At 36.2% G+C, this 16,530-nt stretch overlaps 1 protein-coding gene across 1 annotated transcript in view; it reads right to left on the minus strand.

Annotated features, from left to right (window-relative positions):
- atos (atos homolog atossa) overlaps positions 1-16,530 on the minus strand; it is a 370,092-nt gene that overhangs the window by 107,663 nt on the left and 245,899 nt on the right. The window contains exon 6 of the mRNA XM_090369459.1: positions 1,051-1,179. Within this exon, the coding sequence (XP_090225585.1) occupies positions 1,051-1,179 (129 nt within the window). The remainder of the gene's footprint in view (positions 1-1,050; positions 1,180-16,530) is intronic.

The raw sequence follows: 16,530 nt of genomic DNA on the forward strand, positions 1-16,530 counted from the left end.
TGGTACGTTTTCAAAACCAGAGTCTCAGCACAAGCTCTCTGCCATCACAGACATTGAATTCCATGTCCAGCACAATATAACTGACAAGCTCTTCAAGCTGCCAAGCAGTCTTCTTCTGCGAATAAAGCTAACACATCGCAAAATGTTTCACTCAGGCTATGCAGTCATACTGCCATGAGAAATAGCAAAATTTCTTCATCTTCTTATTAAGCATGAGGAATATCCACTTTCACCTACACTTTGGTACTGTCCAAACAGCTGTAAGTTACCAGGACAGGGATCATTAACAACAATTACAACATGTAGCAGCCCTGTGGATTTTAGTGTGTGCCCTGTATTCCCATAGCTCTTTGCAGAATCACATTATTCAAAATGAATAACATACTTGTTAACTTGTGCTCATTTCTTCAGTTTGTTTGTGTTTCCACTTATTTATTGTTTCTGCTTTTATGTGTGTTTTCAAGTATGTTTGGAACTGACAAAGTAAACCAGGAAATTCATATTTTACAAAACATCTACATTAGTAACATAATTTTAATGTAGTTATTCCTGAAAATTTCCTCTGTGTGTGTGTGGTTTCTATCAGACATGTCTAAATTACTATGCAACTCATTGTTAATAAACTTGCATTAAATTAACACAATAGTGTAAAGTGCCTCTTTTATCCATTTATTTTGCTAGATAATGACTTTTAAAAATCATATAGGACTGAATGTAACAGTGAATTTCCTAAACCAAAACCCAGTGGCAACTAATTAATACATTAACAAGAAGGAGGAAAGAGTAGGAAGATTCCAGGGTTACTAAATCCTACATAAAATGAGTAACGAGCAAACAAGAATATAAATGAATAGGTCTATCATACCCAATCTGGTCACAATGGGGTTAAGTAGGTTTTACTTTTTTATTTTAATTGCTTGCAGAAATTCTTTCCTAAATATCTTGACTATCCAAGAAGCAGATGTGCATATGTTGCCTATCAAATTATTTAAGGATACTACTTTTCACTTACAGCATATAAAAACCTTAGTTCCAGGAAAATTTACTTACTGGACTGGATGTCAATGGGAGACCCGTTTTCTGATGGAACACAAGACTGGTGGCACTATCTAGTGAACGCCTGAATCGGGCTTTTTCTTCAGCAGAAGGAACAGGATGGCCATTACTGAAGAAATCAATCTAAGAAATGTACTATCAGTAAATAACGATGTACAATACAAAGGCATGTAGTGATATTGCTCATAACTGTATAGGGTGTCTGAAAAAGAATCATACTTTAAAAAGTAAGCATTAAAACTACTTGCCCAGTTTTCAAAGTGAAGGCTGACTCTCAAAGTTCTTTTTATATCTAATTAAATCCCAAATGGATGCTCCATTTTTTGCAGGACAAGATTATATTTGAACCCATGAAAAGATTTAGCATCAATGCAGAATAACTGTTTCCACAGGCATAGGCAATTCTTTCAGTACACTCACTTTTTTGTTATGTGCAAAAAATTAGTCAACACATGTTATTAGGTGGTATCAAATAAGTCCTTCCACAGTCTCCAATTTTATACCCAGAAACCATCTCTGCCTGACATTCAGATCCAAAAGCACTTGTTTACAAAAAACTTTATCCTTAGATGTAATTCCTCCAGCAGACAAAATGCATATGACTAGAAATAGGTAATTGGCACTCATTATCACTAGTTATATCAAGAAGATAGCATTAGCATTTTAAAAAGGCATACGATGCAAGAAAGCAAGCTTATGCAGCATCAGCAAAAAAAAAAAAAAAAAAAACCCTCCCATTTCACCCCTCTATTCGTTCCAAATGCCTGTCCAGCTCAGCCTTAAATTTATTTAGGCTATCAACTTCCACAACAAAAGATGGAAGTCTGTTTCACCAATCAACTACCCGCTGGCTAAAGGCAAACTTCTGCACATCTATTCTACAACTTTCTTTCTTCAATTTGAATCTATGGCCCCTTCAGATTCTTAATCTGAGCAAGAGGAAGAATCCCATCAGCATTCAGCTTGCTCAACCCATTCAAGGCCTTATACACCTCAATCAGATAGGACCAAGAACCCAATTATATAAAAAGCACATACACTAAAAGTGCCAATTAAAAAAAAAAAAAAAATATATATATATATATATATATATTTTTTTATGCAAAGGTATGCCACATTTCTTATTGGCTACATCAACAGGTATAACTTCTGAAAATAGGATTCTAAGAATCTACATGTTCTTTAAAAACATGAAACAGGCACTCCTGAAATTGGCACTTTTAGTGTATGTGCTTTTTATATAATTGGGCTCTTGGTCCTATCTGATTGAGGTGTATAAGGCCTTGAATGGGTTGAGCAAGCTGAATGCTGATGGGATTCTTCCTCTTGCTAATATATATATATATTTATATTTATATATATATATTATTGCCAGTGGTGAGAATACAGTCTAGCATGGAAGTGCATAGTCTCTATTGGACATCTAAATTACCATGCAACTTGTTGCTAATAAACTTGCATTAAATCAACACAATAGTGCAAAATGTCTTTTTTATCCATTTATTTTGCTAGATAATGCTTTTTAAAAATCACATAGGACCCTGTGTAACAGTGAATTTCCTAAACCAAAACCCACTGTTAAAGATCATTTAAAATTCTTACAATTTTTAACTGGTCTCTAGCAAATTCTGCAGAACTTGAATCAAAGCACACACAAAAAAAAAAAAAAAAAAAAACTTTGAGAGTTCCTAATCATTCTAGTGACACCATAAGTAATGACTTAAGCAATTCGAACCCCATTAATTTTTTAACTATGATGATTCTATGTAAATAATAATAACAATACAAATTTCACTTTTGGGAAAAATTTTATTTTGTGTATTTTACACATAAAACAGTATTATTTAATGTGCTGCTGAGTAATTTCTATACTACTAATGGTATGGATGGTTTTTTTTTTTTTTTTAAAGTACAGTGGACCCCCTGCTTTACAACTGGTTCACTGTATGATCAAATCACTTTACAACGGATTCTCCATAATAAAATACCATTCACTATACAATATGTAGTAAGCACCAATCATTGTGATCACCACGATTGCAAATTGAATTTTAATTCCATTAAACAGTGATTCTAACAAATGAAAATGGAAGAATATTATCCATAGGCTATAAAAGTAAAGATATAAAGCACAAATTTACACTTTATTACCTTACCAATTAACAAAATTAAATGATACGTGAAAATCAGAAGAATATTTTCCACAGGTTAGCAAAATAAAAATAAATTTATGCTTATGTGCATAGCTTAATTTCAATTAAAACGCAATAAAAAATAAATTTATGCTTATGTGTATAGCTTAATTTCAATTAAACCACAGTGAAAAAAATGTCACACTAGGGTACTGTAACATGTGCATACTAACTAATATTTCTGTTCACCGACTTTTTTTTTTTTTTTTTTTTTTTTTATGTTGTAAAATTAAAAACATTAAAAAAGATAATCAATGCCAAGGAACATGGCACATACAAACTAACTAACATGATACGCACAAGTGAGATAAGGAGTAACAAGTTTACGAAGCTTAAAAAGTAGGAATGAAGAGAAGATTCCGAAAATTTATGTTTTTTATGATTGAAGATTTCGTGGAAAAGGAAACACATTTCACCACAATAAAGTAAAACCCCACAGAATTCCAGCTATCAGTATTATCATAAATGCAATAAGATCAAGTTTACTACTCATTTATAATAGATTGCACTAACAGAAAAGCCCAATAAACCAGAAACTGCAAATTGTTTTTGTTTTATGATAATGATCTCCAGAGATGTGCTTTAGAAAAATATCACAAAGGTGTTCAAAATTCATTCTTATAATTCAACATATGATAATGATGAAAGTGTGGTGCATTTTAACGATTTCAATTGGTTTTTTGAAATTTTATTCTATAAATTGGTTGATTCTACTAACCAGTGATCGTGTTAACTGGCACCTATTTCACTTTACGATGGGCTTACGACTGTCTCTGACTGGACCACGTGGTCTTTCCTCTCAGACAATAACAGCATTTGTAAATGTGTTTTCCACGTGTTTTGTTTTTGCTTACTTTAGTTGAAGTGATTTTTTGTGTTGTGCTTACTTGACATAAATTACTGGATTGAATTTGTGTATGTAAAATGTTGTGTAAACTGATAATATGGCCCCTAAAGTTTGTTGTAAAAAGAAAATTTTCAATTAAAATTAAACAAGAAATAATGAAAAAATATGATGTAGTGCTAAAATTAGTTCATTGGTGTGTGAATATGGTTTTTTCCCCATCAACCACTTCTACCATAGTGAAACAAAAAGAAAATCTTAAAAAAATTAAAGTAAGTGATGAATTTAACACAGTCCAAAAAAATTAGAGAACTGATTGTAGAAATGGAAAAGCTTTTGTTGCTGTGGATAAAAGAAAAACAAAGTTCCTGGACTTTACACCTTCAACTAATAATACACGATATGGGGACTTTAAATCCAACAAAAATTTGTTTTACTGTTTTAGGAAAATATCTGATATTAAAAGTGTAATAATCACGGAGAGGCTTGCAGTGCTGATCAGGAAGCAGCTGAAAACTGTAAGGTGGAGTTTCAAGAGCTCATTGAGAAGGAGGGTTATCTTCCTCAACAAGTCTTTAATACAGACAAAATGGGCCTCTTTTGGAAAAGAATGCCCGGTCAACATACATCACAAAAGACGCCTTGTTGCCTGGGCATAAGCTTATGAAGGATAGGGTTACATTGCTATTGGGGTCCAACACCTCTGGAGATTTTAAACTTAAGCCAGTGTTGGTTTACCACTCAAACTCCAAGAATGTTTAAACAGCAAAAGGTCATCAAAGGCAGGTTGGACATCTTCTCGCAGTGTAACAAGGTCTGAGTGACTAGACACCTCTTCAATGAATGGGTATTTGAAGTGTTTGGTCCTTCAGTCAAAAGATACTTAGAAAAGAACTAACTTCCTTTAAAATCACTATTACTTTTTTAGATAATGCTCCAGGCAATTATCCCCAAACTTGCCCAATCTCTGGAGGAGCAATTTGGCTTTGTTTATTGTCAAATTTCTTCCACTCAATACCCCCCTCTCCATGCTTCAACTGATGAAGCAGCAAGTGATTGCCAACTTTAAAATATCATTGTGAATTCTTCAAATGAAATTTCTACTCAGCACCTCAATGCAGCCTGGAAGAACTTGTGGCCTTCGGTCATCCATAATTTCGAAATATTTGAAGATGAAGGTGTTCTAGAGCAGGAAATTATCACTTTTGGTGAGTCCTTGGCTCTTGATGTTGATGCAGAGAAGTTAACTGAGGACCATGGAAGGGAGTTGACAACAGAGGAGCTTCAGGAATTAGAGCAGATGAGCAAGCATGACAATGGAGATGAGGAACATGAGAAGGATGACGATGTAGCAAATTCTCGAAATTAATTACATGTTTGCTGCATGGGACATTGTGAAGAGAACAATAAGAAAAAACCCAGTACTGAAACTACTGAATTGATGACCTGCAAATTTGAAGATCAGGTGTTTCAAGAACCTTCAGAGAAGGTGCCAAAAACAAACTACTTTGGACAGTTTTTATATAATAAATAGCAAGAGTCAGCAATCATAAAGAACATCAGATCCTGAAGGTTGTCCTGATATTTTGATGGTAGAAGATTCTCCTTCAACTTCATCACCACACCATCATTGCAATAGCTTTTCTGGTGTAAATTAAATGAAAATTACCAATCTTGTTTTTTAATATTTATAATTTTAAACAACATTTGGGGGGGGGGGGAATAAGTAAAAATGTAGCACCATCAGCATTTTTTTCATCTTTTTTCTTTTTGAAATTTGTACTGTAGCATGTTTTAATGTTTATTTCAGTGTATAAGATTCTCCACAATTTTATGGCACCTTTTTTTTTTTCAAATAAAAAGTCGCATGGTATATACCGGAAATACAGTATTCAGTATTATATAAAAAACTAATACAATTTCCATTATAAAAATCACCTTTTAGAGAGATTTAGTTATATAGCAAAAATTTCAACTTCCGAGGTCTTGGAATGAATTACCAAAAAACAATGTGTTATTCAGTTCACATTACGATATTTTCATGATACAACAGCGTTTCTGGAACGGTTTAATATTGAAAAGCAGGGGTCCACTGTATTTTATAATGGATGAATTATAGCTATTCTTGGAGAGATAACTGAATTATCTTTAATTCCAGTAAAACTCACTCCTGTAATATCTAACAAAACCATTCTAATCTAAACAAAAATGATTTCCACTTTACCCTTGACATAACATTTTTTTTTCAAAAAGGGGTGCACAAACCTCAACTCTATTCAAAACAGAGCAGTTATATCCATGGCCTCTGTCACATCAATTCATTCCAATCCTTTTCACATGGGCATTCACTTTACATTTTGTTATATGCCTTTTCTACAGATATATTCATCCTAATTAGCATATAAAATTCCTCCAGCTTCTTCCAAAAACCATGTTTATAACCTGCCACCATTGATTCATAGTCCAAACTTCTCAAACTAATTTTGCTTTCTTTTCATTCATTTCCTCTATGTCCTTCTTTTAAAACCACCTTCATTCATCTTTATTTCCTAAAATTTATAATCTACAAAAATTTCAAGTCTAACAAGTCTCTTCATTTGTCTAAAATCCATCTTATCTATGAAATTAAAGAGCTAGAAAATAACCAGTCTTTTATGTTTGGAATTACAATACCAGAAATGATTTACACTTCACCCTTTGTTCTCTTAGCAGATCAACAGTTAACTGTACATCTGACAGATTTGAAACACATTACTGTGTTAAGGTTGAGATCCAGGATCAAGGCTACAGCATGTAGCTGCATTTTTCCCAAGCTCTTCATTGCAATTAGTTTTTGAAATAATTCTGAGATTTTTTAAATTTTATTTTAATACACTAAACTGTAGTTAATATATAGTTTGAATTCCTTTAATCATGCAGGTTAGTTTATTTTTGTATTTAGATAAATATTTGGAAAGCTACAGCTTAATGTTCAGATAGCCTTTGCTATCGATATTTTGGCGGGAACTTAGTGAATTTTGTTGGATAGCTCAAATTTAATTTCACGAGTGGTTAAAAGTTTTGTTAGCAGTATAATTTCTGTAATACTCTTTTAATTTAAATTCTGTGGTAAATAGTGTAAATTTAAATTTGTAAAGTACAGTATTTGGAAAGCTATAGCTTAATATTCACATAGCCTTTGTTATCAATATTTTGGCCAGAATTTAGTAACTTTCGTTCGGTAGCTTAAATTTAATTTCTTTAGAGATTTATGTTTTATCAACACTAATTTCTGCAATATTTTGTTAACATAAATTCTGTAATATATTGTAATTTAAATTTCGTAATCTTTGTAAAGTTCAAATTTTACAAAAATTATGGTTGATACAAGATCCACTTAAAATACAAAGTCCAGGGGGATCGTGACTCAAACAGAAATGCGTGCAGGTATTTCCGGTGTGAGTCCTGACTTCGTCGTTTGTACAGCCTGTGGCATGTATTCTAAGGTACCTTAAATTTAATTTCTTTAATTTCTTCACTAATTTCTGCAATATTTTGTTAGGACAGACCTAGCTCATCTGGCGATTCTTTCTTTGCAACAAATGTAAGGAGTGCATTGATCTCAAATTACAACTTGGTGCATTACGAGAAAAATTTGAGTCACTGAAGAAACAAGTGCTTGCCCTATGAAAAAATGTAACTGGGAGTTAATCAGGGACTCAAGTATCTCCTGACCTACCAAGTGAGGCACCCCCAATTCGGGTCACAGAAAAGAATAGCTAAGCACAGACTGCTCTGGTCGAAGGTGATCTAGTTTTACTGAGACTCTACTGTCAGGCAAATGGGCAAAATTTTTTGTAATAAAGATAGGTAGGCTTGGAACTAGTGTTTGCCAGAAGCAAAAATTGATGTTACCAACAGATTGTCAGATTTTAAGGGAAGTAAAGAGAGAATTATTATTCATGTGGGGAATAACGATATTAAATGTAAAGACTTGACCATCTATTCGATAAATATAGGACTATGATAAAAAAAAAAAATGCCATGAGATAAGTCAGAATGTGCATCCGTTTGTCTGCAATTCTGCACAGACACGACAGGAGGGATTACGTGCTGAAAGCCTTGTGGATTAATTCAAGACTTGAGGGAATCTGCAAGGCACTAGAGGGAGGGGGGATTTTTTTTTATCAGCGTGGCCCACATTTGTATGTAGAAGGAATCTATTTTGTAGGGATGGTATTCATTTGAAGAACAGTGGTGCAAGGATTTTTGCCAGTATCATTGAGGATACCCTAAGGGGTCAGGGAAACTGCTAGTTAGGGAGAAGGGAAGGGAACTATAGATCCACATTTATCTGAAAATATGGGAATTCAAAAATGCAATCACAATAACTGGCACTCACTGTAATGATTTTATGGCACCAACATAAAAAATAAATAAATGCTGGCTCATTCGGATTACTGATGTTTCCAATTACTGACGTTCGGATTTGAAGCTCTACTGTACGTAGATTTCAACAAAGCTTTAAATACCTTTCCACATGAAAGACTTCTATACAAATTGAGCAGGGTGGCATTAAAGGAACATTGCTGATATGGATAAAAGCATGATTGATTGGGAGAAGACAGGCAGCAGTTGTCAATGGATACTGTTCTTTTTGGACTAATATTATTAGTGGAGGCTCTCGGGATTCAGTGTTGAGCCCACTGTCATTTTCAATATTTATAATGGTATTGATGAAACATATCAAGCTTAATATCTGAGCTTCCAGATGATACAAAGGTTAGTACGGGGTGGTTAATGATAATAATCAGGATATTCTAATGCAACATGATCTAGAAAAATTAGGCAGATAGGATGAGAAGTGGCAATTAAAGTTTCATGTTACTAAATGCAAGGTGCAGAATATGGGTAGCATTAATTCCAGAATAACATACCAATAATATTCTTCAAATAGGGGTTGAAGAATATTATTGGTATGTTACTCTGGGGTTGGGAAAATTCATATTCACAAAAATTACACACATACACCAACCGTTGCTGAAATAATTTACTTTTAATTTACTTTAATACTGTAAAATATACATAGAACTAATAAAATAACAAAACTTTTCTTTAAATTAATGTAGAATTAAAATAAAATCTATTTACCATAAATATAAAAATATATAAGAATTCATGAGAAAATAAAAGCGATAAAATAATGAAACTAAAACACCGAGACTAAAACCACTAAAATCCAAAAGCTTTCAGAGGCATCCGCCTCCTTTCTCAACAGTAAGATTTTTATGGTACAACACATCCTTAAATAACAGCAGGCTCACAGCTCTCAGCACGTGGTTCCACAGGAGCATGGGCAGTATTCTCTTCATGCATACTGGAACCGGAAATGGCTCGGGAGCATGCCAGGCGGAACTGGTCATCCCGTCCGAGAATCACCACCTCAAAGAGGGGATGAATGCAAATTCCCCTGTCTCTGTTAATGGTATTGTTCTCGGAAGAACAAATCCGCAAGCTCTCAAGCCACTTGCGGTCTCAAAACCTATGTGCATGGTCAACGATGACAGCTTTGTCCGGGGAGATCTGATGATGCTTCTCCCAAAAATGTTCCGCTACAGCGGACTCCCCATAATCCGCAGATTTTATAGCATTCATGTGTTCCCCCATACGATCTTTGAACTGCCACCTCGTTTCACCAACATAACACTATTGTGTTATGTTGGTGAAACGAGGATGTCAATTACCCAACATAAATCTGGGTAATTGGCATCCCGTTGCATGTAATGTCCAAAACACCTGATTCGAAATCTTTCCCACCTTCATCCAAAGTTGTAAAATCTTGTTGACTTGTCATTCTAAACCCACCAGTGGATTTCTACGGGTAACCTTGTATATGGCACTATCATTTAAAAGTTCCAAGGCTTTTTATAATATTCATCTTTATCTAATTACATTACATGCAACAGGATGCCAATTACCCATAAAGCAGGGGTGCCGCTCAGACTCATTGTCTTTTATAGGTAGCCCTATGCATGCTCATTCCAGGTTTTTAGCCAAGTTGATCTCACCCATAGTTGGACATTCCATTTTCACCATTAGGGACAGTAGGAAATTGTTAGATTCGTAAGGGATCAAAAAATAGAGGAAGGCGAGGCTATGATATCTTTTGATGTGTTGTCCCTGTTCACGTGTATTCCCATTGAACATGGGGTGCGATGTACACGTATGGCTTTGGAAAAGGATAACACCTTAAGTAATAGGACTCCTTTAAGCTTAGAGGATATTTGTAAGGGGGTAGAGCTTTGTCTTTCAAGCACCACTATGGTGTTCCAGGATACAATGTACAAGCAGGTTCATGGCACGGCAATGGGGTCTCCCATCAGTGGCATCATAGCAAATTTAGCTGTGGAGGAGCTGGAAACCAAGATTTTTGATAGATTAAATTCTCCCGTGCACACATGGAAAAGATAAGTTGATGATATGTTCACAATTATTCGGAGGGGGAGAGAAGATGAGGTACTTAGTTTTCTAAATAGCTTCTCCCCGTTCATTCAATTTACCTCGGAGGTGGAAGTAGGGGGGGTACCCTCCCTTTCATTGATGTGTTGGTTTACAGGGAAGGCCTCAGGCTAAAAACTAAGAGTATACAGGAAGTCCATGTGCCGAGGCCAATATACACACTATAACACGGCCCAAATCAACCATCATAAGAACGGTGTCATTAAGGCATTGTTGGGACCCATTGCAGCAGCACCGAGGATAGAAATGAAGAAATTATATGAGTTACAGTGGACCTCAGGAAATGTGGTTACCCCCAGAGGATCTTGGACAAATTTATTAGAGGAGTGGAGTTTGAGCAAAGAGAGCCGTTCATACCAGTTGCCACCGCATACATTCCTTACTATCCGGGCCTAACAGAACGTATAGCACATAACTGTCAGACACGCTGTGTGCAACTTCCGGGACGGAGGTTGCACACAGTTGTGTCTCAGGTTAAGGACCCCATACCAAGGGATGTTAGTAGTGGGTTTGTTTATGAGATTAGATGCCCAGATTGTGGCGTGTGTTATGTTGGTGAAACGAGGCAGCAATTCAAAGATGTTCCGCTACAGCGGAAGTAGCAGAACATTTTTGGGAGAAGCATCACCAGATCTCCCCGGATGAAGCTGTCATCGTCGACCATGCACATAGGTTTTGGGACCGCAAGTGGCTTGAGAGCTTGCGGATTTGTTCTTCTGAGAACAATACCATTAACAGAGACAGGGGAATTTGCATTCATCCCCTCTTTGAGGCGGTGATTCTCGGACGGGATGATCGGTTCCGCCTGGCACGCTCCCGAGCCATTTCCGGTTCCAGTACGCATGAAGAGAATACTGCCCGTGCTCCTGTGGAACCACGTGCTGAGAGCTGTGAGCCTGCTGTTATTTAAGGATGTGTTGTACCATAAAAATCTTACTGTTGAGAAAGGAGGCGGATGCCTCTGAAAGCTTCGGAATTTTAGCAGTTTTAGTCTCGTTGTTTTATCGGTATTTTAGTGGTTTTAGTTTCATTATTTTATCGCTTTTATTTTCTCATAAATTCTTATATATTTTTATATTTATGGTAAATAGATTTTATTTTAATTCTACATTAATTTAAAGAAAAGTTTTGCTATTTTATTAGTTCCATGAATATTTTACAGTATTAAAGTAAATTAAAAGTAAATTATTTCAGCAACGGTTGGTGTACATGTGTAATTTTTGTGAATACCAATAATATTATTGAATAGCTTCTATTAGCACCAGATGACATTTACTTTTAGCTTCAACAATTTCGTTTCCATCTTCTCAGTTATCATAAAATTATTTATGCCCCAGTTAGAATTTGGTAGACTTCTAGTAATACTCATCCCTAAAAACTTCACATGTGAATGAAGATCCAATATATTTATTCACTCTGAAAAGAAGATTATCAATAGATATGCCATTAATAGCTAGTGATGCAATGGTTCCTCGCTTTCCTTCTAGTGTTAACATAAGCAAAGAATTCTTCACTACTTTTCTCTGCATTTTCAGCCAGACTTCTTGCAAGCTTCATTTAGCTTGCCTAATACACTTAGTGACTGATTGCAGACTTGTGTTTGCATTTGTTGTCGGTTTCTGTTTCCTCTAATAATTTAGAATTAGATGAATTTGATAAGCTTGAAGTGCTAGTTTTGATGAGCTTGAACTGCTAGTCAAGACATCAAAGGCAGATATTGAAGAGATGTGGTGTCACACAGATATAGGCAGTGCAGAGTTGGAATTTGGAGAGTACAATGTGTATAGGAAGGATAGACGGGACAGGAAGGGAATAGGGGTTATGCTGTTAGTTAAGAAACACATAAAATCTAAGGAAGTGCATCCAGTTGATGCTGGACAATGCAGTGTTGAGTTTGTTTGGTGTGAAATAAGTGCTAGAGAAGGAAAAATGAGAGTAGGTGTGTGTTATAGGCCTAATGAATCTGATGAGTATAATGAGCAATTGTGCAGAGAAAAAGAGTGGGCCAGTAAATCAGAATGTTTTATAATGGGAGATTTTAACTTTCCAGATATTGACTGGAACTTGTGGGTTGGTCACTCGCACACTAGCAAGACTTTTGTGGATTTATTGGATGACTGTCTTCTACAGCAACATGTTCGAAAGGCAACCAGAGGGAGTAATACTCTTGATTTGATTATCAGCAGTGATTATTCATGCATTAAGAATCTGCAGATAAAGGAACCATTGGGTGACAGTGATCACAATGTATTGATGGGGGAATTATTTAAAGATGTAACTACCGTCAAGGCTAAAGGGAAGGGCTTTTGCTTTTGTAAAGGTGACTACAGAGGTCTCAGTTTTTAAATTCTGTACAGTGGGATCAACTGATGATGTTACCAACAGTGAATTCTAAATGGGAAGCCTTCAGGAACTTAATTTTTGAGGCTACTAGTCTTTTTATTGCAACAACGAAATACTGTTCAAAGTTTCGGCCTAAATGGATGTCAGATGAATTAATGAGGCCAGTGGCAGAGAAGAAGAATGTATGGGATGCATATAAAGTATCAGGAGACACAGAAGCCTATGACAGGTATAAACTAGTCTGTAATCATGTCACAAACGAGGTTAGGCAGGCGAAGGCAGATTATGAGAAATCTTTGACAAAGGATGCAAAGAAAAACAGAAAGGAGTTCTTTACTTATGTAAACTCTAGAAGGAAAGGGATGAATCAGATTGGATCACTTAACACAGATGGGTTAACTATTGATGATCATGCTCAGGTAGCTGATAAACTGAATGAGTATTTTGCATCTACATTCACACAAGAGTTATTCAAAGAGGGGGAGTGCCAGACGTTTGTCAAACATTAACAGGGAGCTAAGTGAATTTGTAATAACTGAGAGCAAAGTGGAGAAGAAATTGTTGAAGTTAAACATAAGGAAGGCACCTGGGGTGGACAGTATCTATCCAGTTATATTAAAGGAGGCAGCAAAGGAAGTAAGCAGGACCTTGGCCATAACTACGAGATCTTCCTTGGACTCGGGGGGGGGGGGTCCTAATGGACTGGAGGTGTGCAAATGTATCACCAATTCACAAAGGAGGTACAAAAGGTGACACAAGTAACTACAGACCTGTTAATTTAACTTGTGTTCCGGGGAAAATAATGGAATCACTGGTTAAAGAAGCATTACAGGATATAGACAAGACTGCAGTAACAGTTAAGACACAGCATGGGTTTGTCAAAGGGAGGTCTTGTCTGACCAATTTGATTGGTTACTATGATGGGGTTACAAAGGAATTGAGTGCCAAAAATAATTTTGATATCATATACTTCGATTTCAGGAAAGCTTTTGATACTGTTACACATGGAAGACTACTGTACAAATTGGGGAGGTATGGCATCAAGGGTAAGCTGCTACAATGGATAAAGGGATGGTTGAGTGTGAGATAACAGAGAGTGGTAATCAACAGACACTGCTCCTCATGGACAAATGTTATTAGTGGAGTTCCCCAAGGTTCGGTGTTGGGCCCATATTTGTTTTGCATATTTATCAATGATATCGCTGAAGGTATATCAGGTTTTATGTCCAAGTTTGCAGATGATTCAAAGGTTGGCAGGGTTGTTAACGACAGTAATAACAGTATGCTACTCCAACTGGATCTAGATAAGTTGGGAAAATGGGCTGAGAAGTGGAACTGGAGTTTAACATTTAAAAATGCAAAGTACTGCATATGGATAGCAATAACCAAAGAGAAACGTACCAACTGGGTAGTACTACACTCAGGGAAGTAGAAAGTGAAAAAGACCTGGGGGTAATTGTGCAGCCAAATATGAAGTTTGCTGAACAGTACAGACAGGCTGCGAGGGCAGGTCATGGAGTCTTCTCAATGATATATAGGAATTTTGCTAGCAGGGACAGGAAGGTGATTATCCCGTTATACAAGGCAATGGTCAGGCCACACCTAGAGTACTGTGTACAGGTCTGGAGGCCTCATTTTAGGAAGGATGTAGAGTTGCTAGAACGAGTACAAAGAAGGGCAACATGATTGGTGAGGGGAACAAAGCGGTGCTCTTACCAAGAAAGGCTTAAGTTCTGCAAATTGCAGCATGTGGAGAGTAGGGACCTGCGAGGTTATCTGATTGAGGTATATTAGGCTTTGAATGGGTTGAGCAAGCTGAATGCTGATGGGATTCTTCGTCTTGCTCAGACTAAGAATCTGAGTGGGCACAGTTTCAAACCGAGGAAAGATAGTTGTAGAATAGATGTGCGGAATTTGTCTTTAGCCAGCGGGTAGTTGATTGGTGGAACAGGCTTCCATCTTTTGTTGTGGAAGCTAATAGCCTAAATAAATTTAAGGCTAAGCTGTACAGGCATTTGGAACAAATGGAGGGATGAAATGGGAGGGGAGGTTTTGCTGATGCTGCATAAGCTTGCTTTCTTGCACTGTATGCAATATGCAAATTAATGCTAATAATAATCCCATGCATTTTTCTTCTCTACTACTGTTCTCATCATTTCATCCAACATCCGTTTAATTCTAAATCTCAAACACTGTCTCTCAGCTGGTATAAAATTAGAATCTTCTGCAATCAGTTTCCCGAAAACTTCCCATTTAGAATTTCCATTTGTTAACATTATTAGTTACACCCACTTCATCGTATTCAAATTTTGATCCCCTATATCTGAATGGCACAATGTGTCAGATATTCCTACAACACCCATGATCACAACCAATACTTCAAATTCACTATATTTATTTATTATAAGCTTATTAGTGCAAAAGTAAGTATGTAAGCCCATTTTTGCACCTAGTGACCCTAACATAGAGTATATATTTGCTTATCCCATGAAGATCTGTAGCAGACCTTGGATTCCCCCACAACTTTCTCTCTAGGCTGTTGCATGTCCCAATAAAAGTACTGCAAGAATTAATTTTGCTTCTGCTTTTGGCTGTCATTAAGCTATGTGTGGGTTTGCTTAAAGATATAATATAAAGTAAGGTATTTTCTGAACTAAAAAATTTCTTTTAACTTTCATGAATATAAAACAAAATATTTCTAGGATTACGGATCAAATTCTAACCATAATCCATAGTAAAGTAAAGAATATACCTCAGAATATAAAAGATAAGGGGGGGGGGGGAATGACAGGTAGTTCCCACTTCACGCCTTACGAGTTCTTTTCTTCAATAAATAAATGCTAAACATTAATAAATATGGCATTTCATATATGCGTAGCTATACAACACACTACTACTGTGCATGCGTTTGTTGGTTCAGGCAGACAAGAGCATCTCACTGACTCGCATAACATAAAGCAGTTACCATGCTGAGTTACACAGAGTGGTTGCGTTGCTCTTCATTTTCGCTGTCTTGTCAAGTGCACTAGAAATGCTGCTACAGATTTAAAAAATGCTGATGCATGCTATCCTAAAATTTATAAAGAAAAGAGATGACTGTCTTGGAAACAAATGACTCTTTAGGCACTTCCGAAGAAAAAGATGACTCCTTGTGTTTCCAACGAACCAACAAGTTTTTTTTTTTTGGTAGTTGTTGGCGCATAGGCTTCTGTGGCCATAATGCACTTCCCAAGGTTTTTGCAGTACTTTGATCCAAGCCTGAGGCGGGAATCGAAGCCGCGACCTTTGGGTTGCTAGGTAGGCACTTTACCCATCCGGCTCGCCCAGTCGGCTTAACCAACAAGTGCTGAGCAAACAATGAGTGTTGAACCATCAAGTGTGAATTTAGTCGATGATGATGAAGAATAAACATTCTTTAACATTTGTATGACATAAATAATTTCTTTATTATTATAATTTGCTCGATTTTAAGGGCTTTTCTTTCATTTCTTCCATCATGCAGTATGATTGATGACTTTTGAGGTTATAATGAACAACGTGGTGAGATCTAATATTCCTTACATTTCGAGGGTACAGCTCTAAAACTGTGTTCGCAGG

Source organism: Mastigoproctus giganteus, chromosome 3, assembly GCF_048544385.1.
Source record: "Mastigoproctus giganteus isolate SK-2022 chromosome 3, ASM4854438v1, whole genome shotgun sequence".
Lineage (NCBI taxonomy): Eukaryota > Metazoa > Arthropoda > Arachnida > Uropygi > Thelyphonidae > Mastigoproctus > Mastigoproctus giganteus.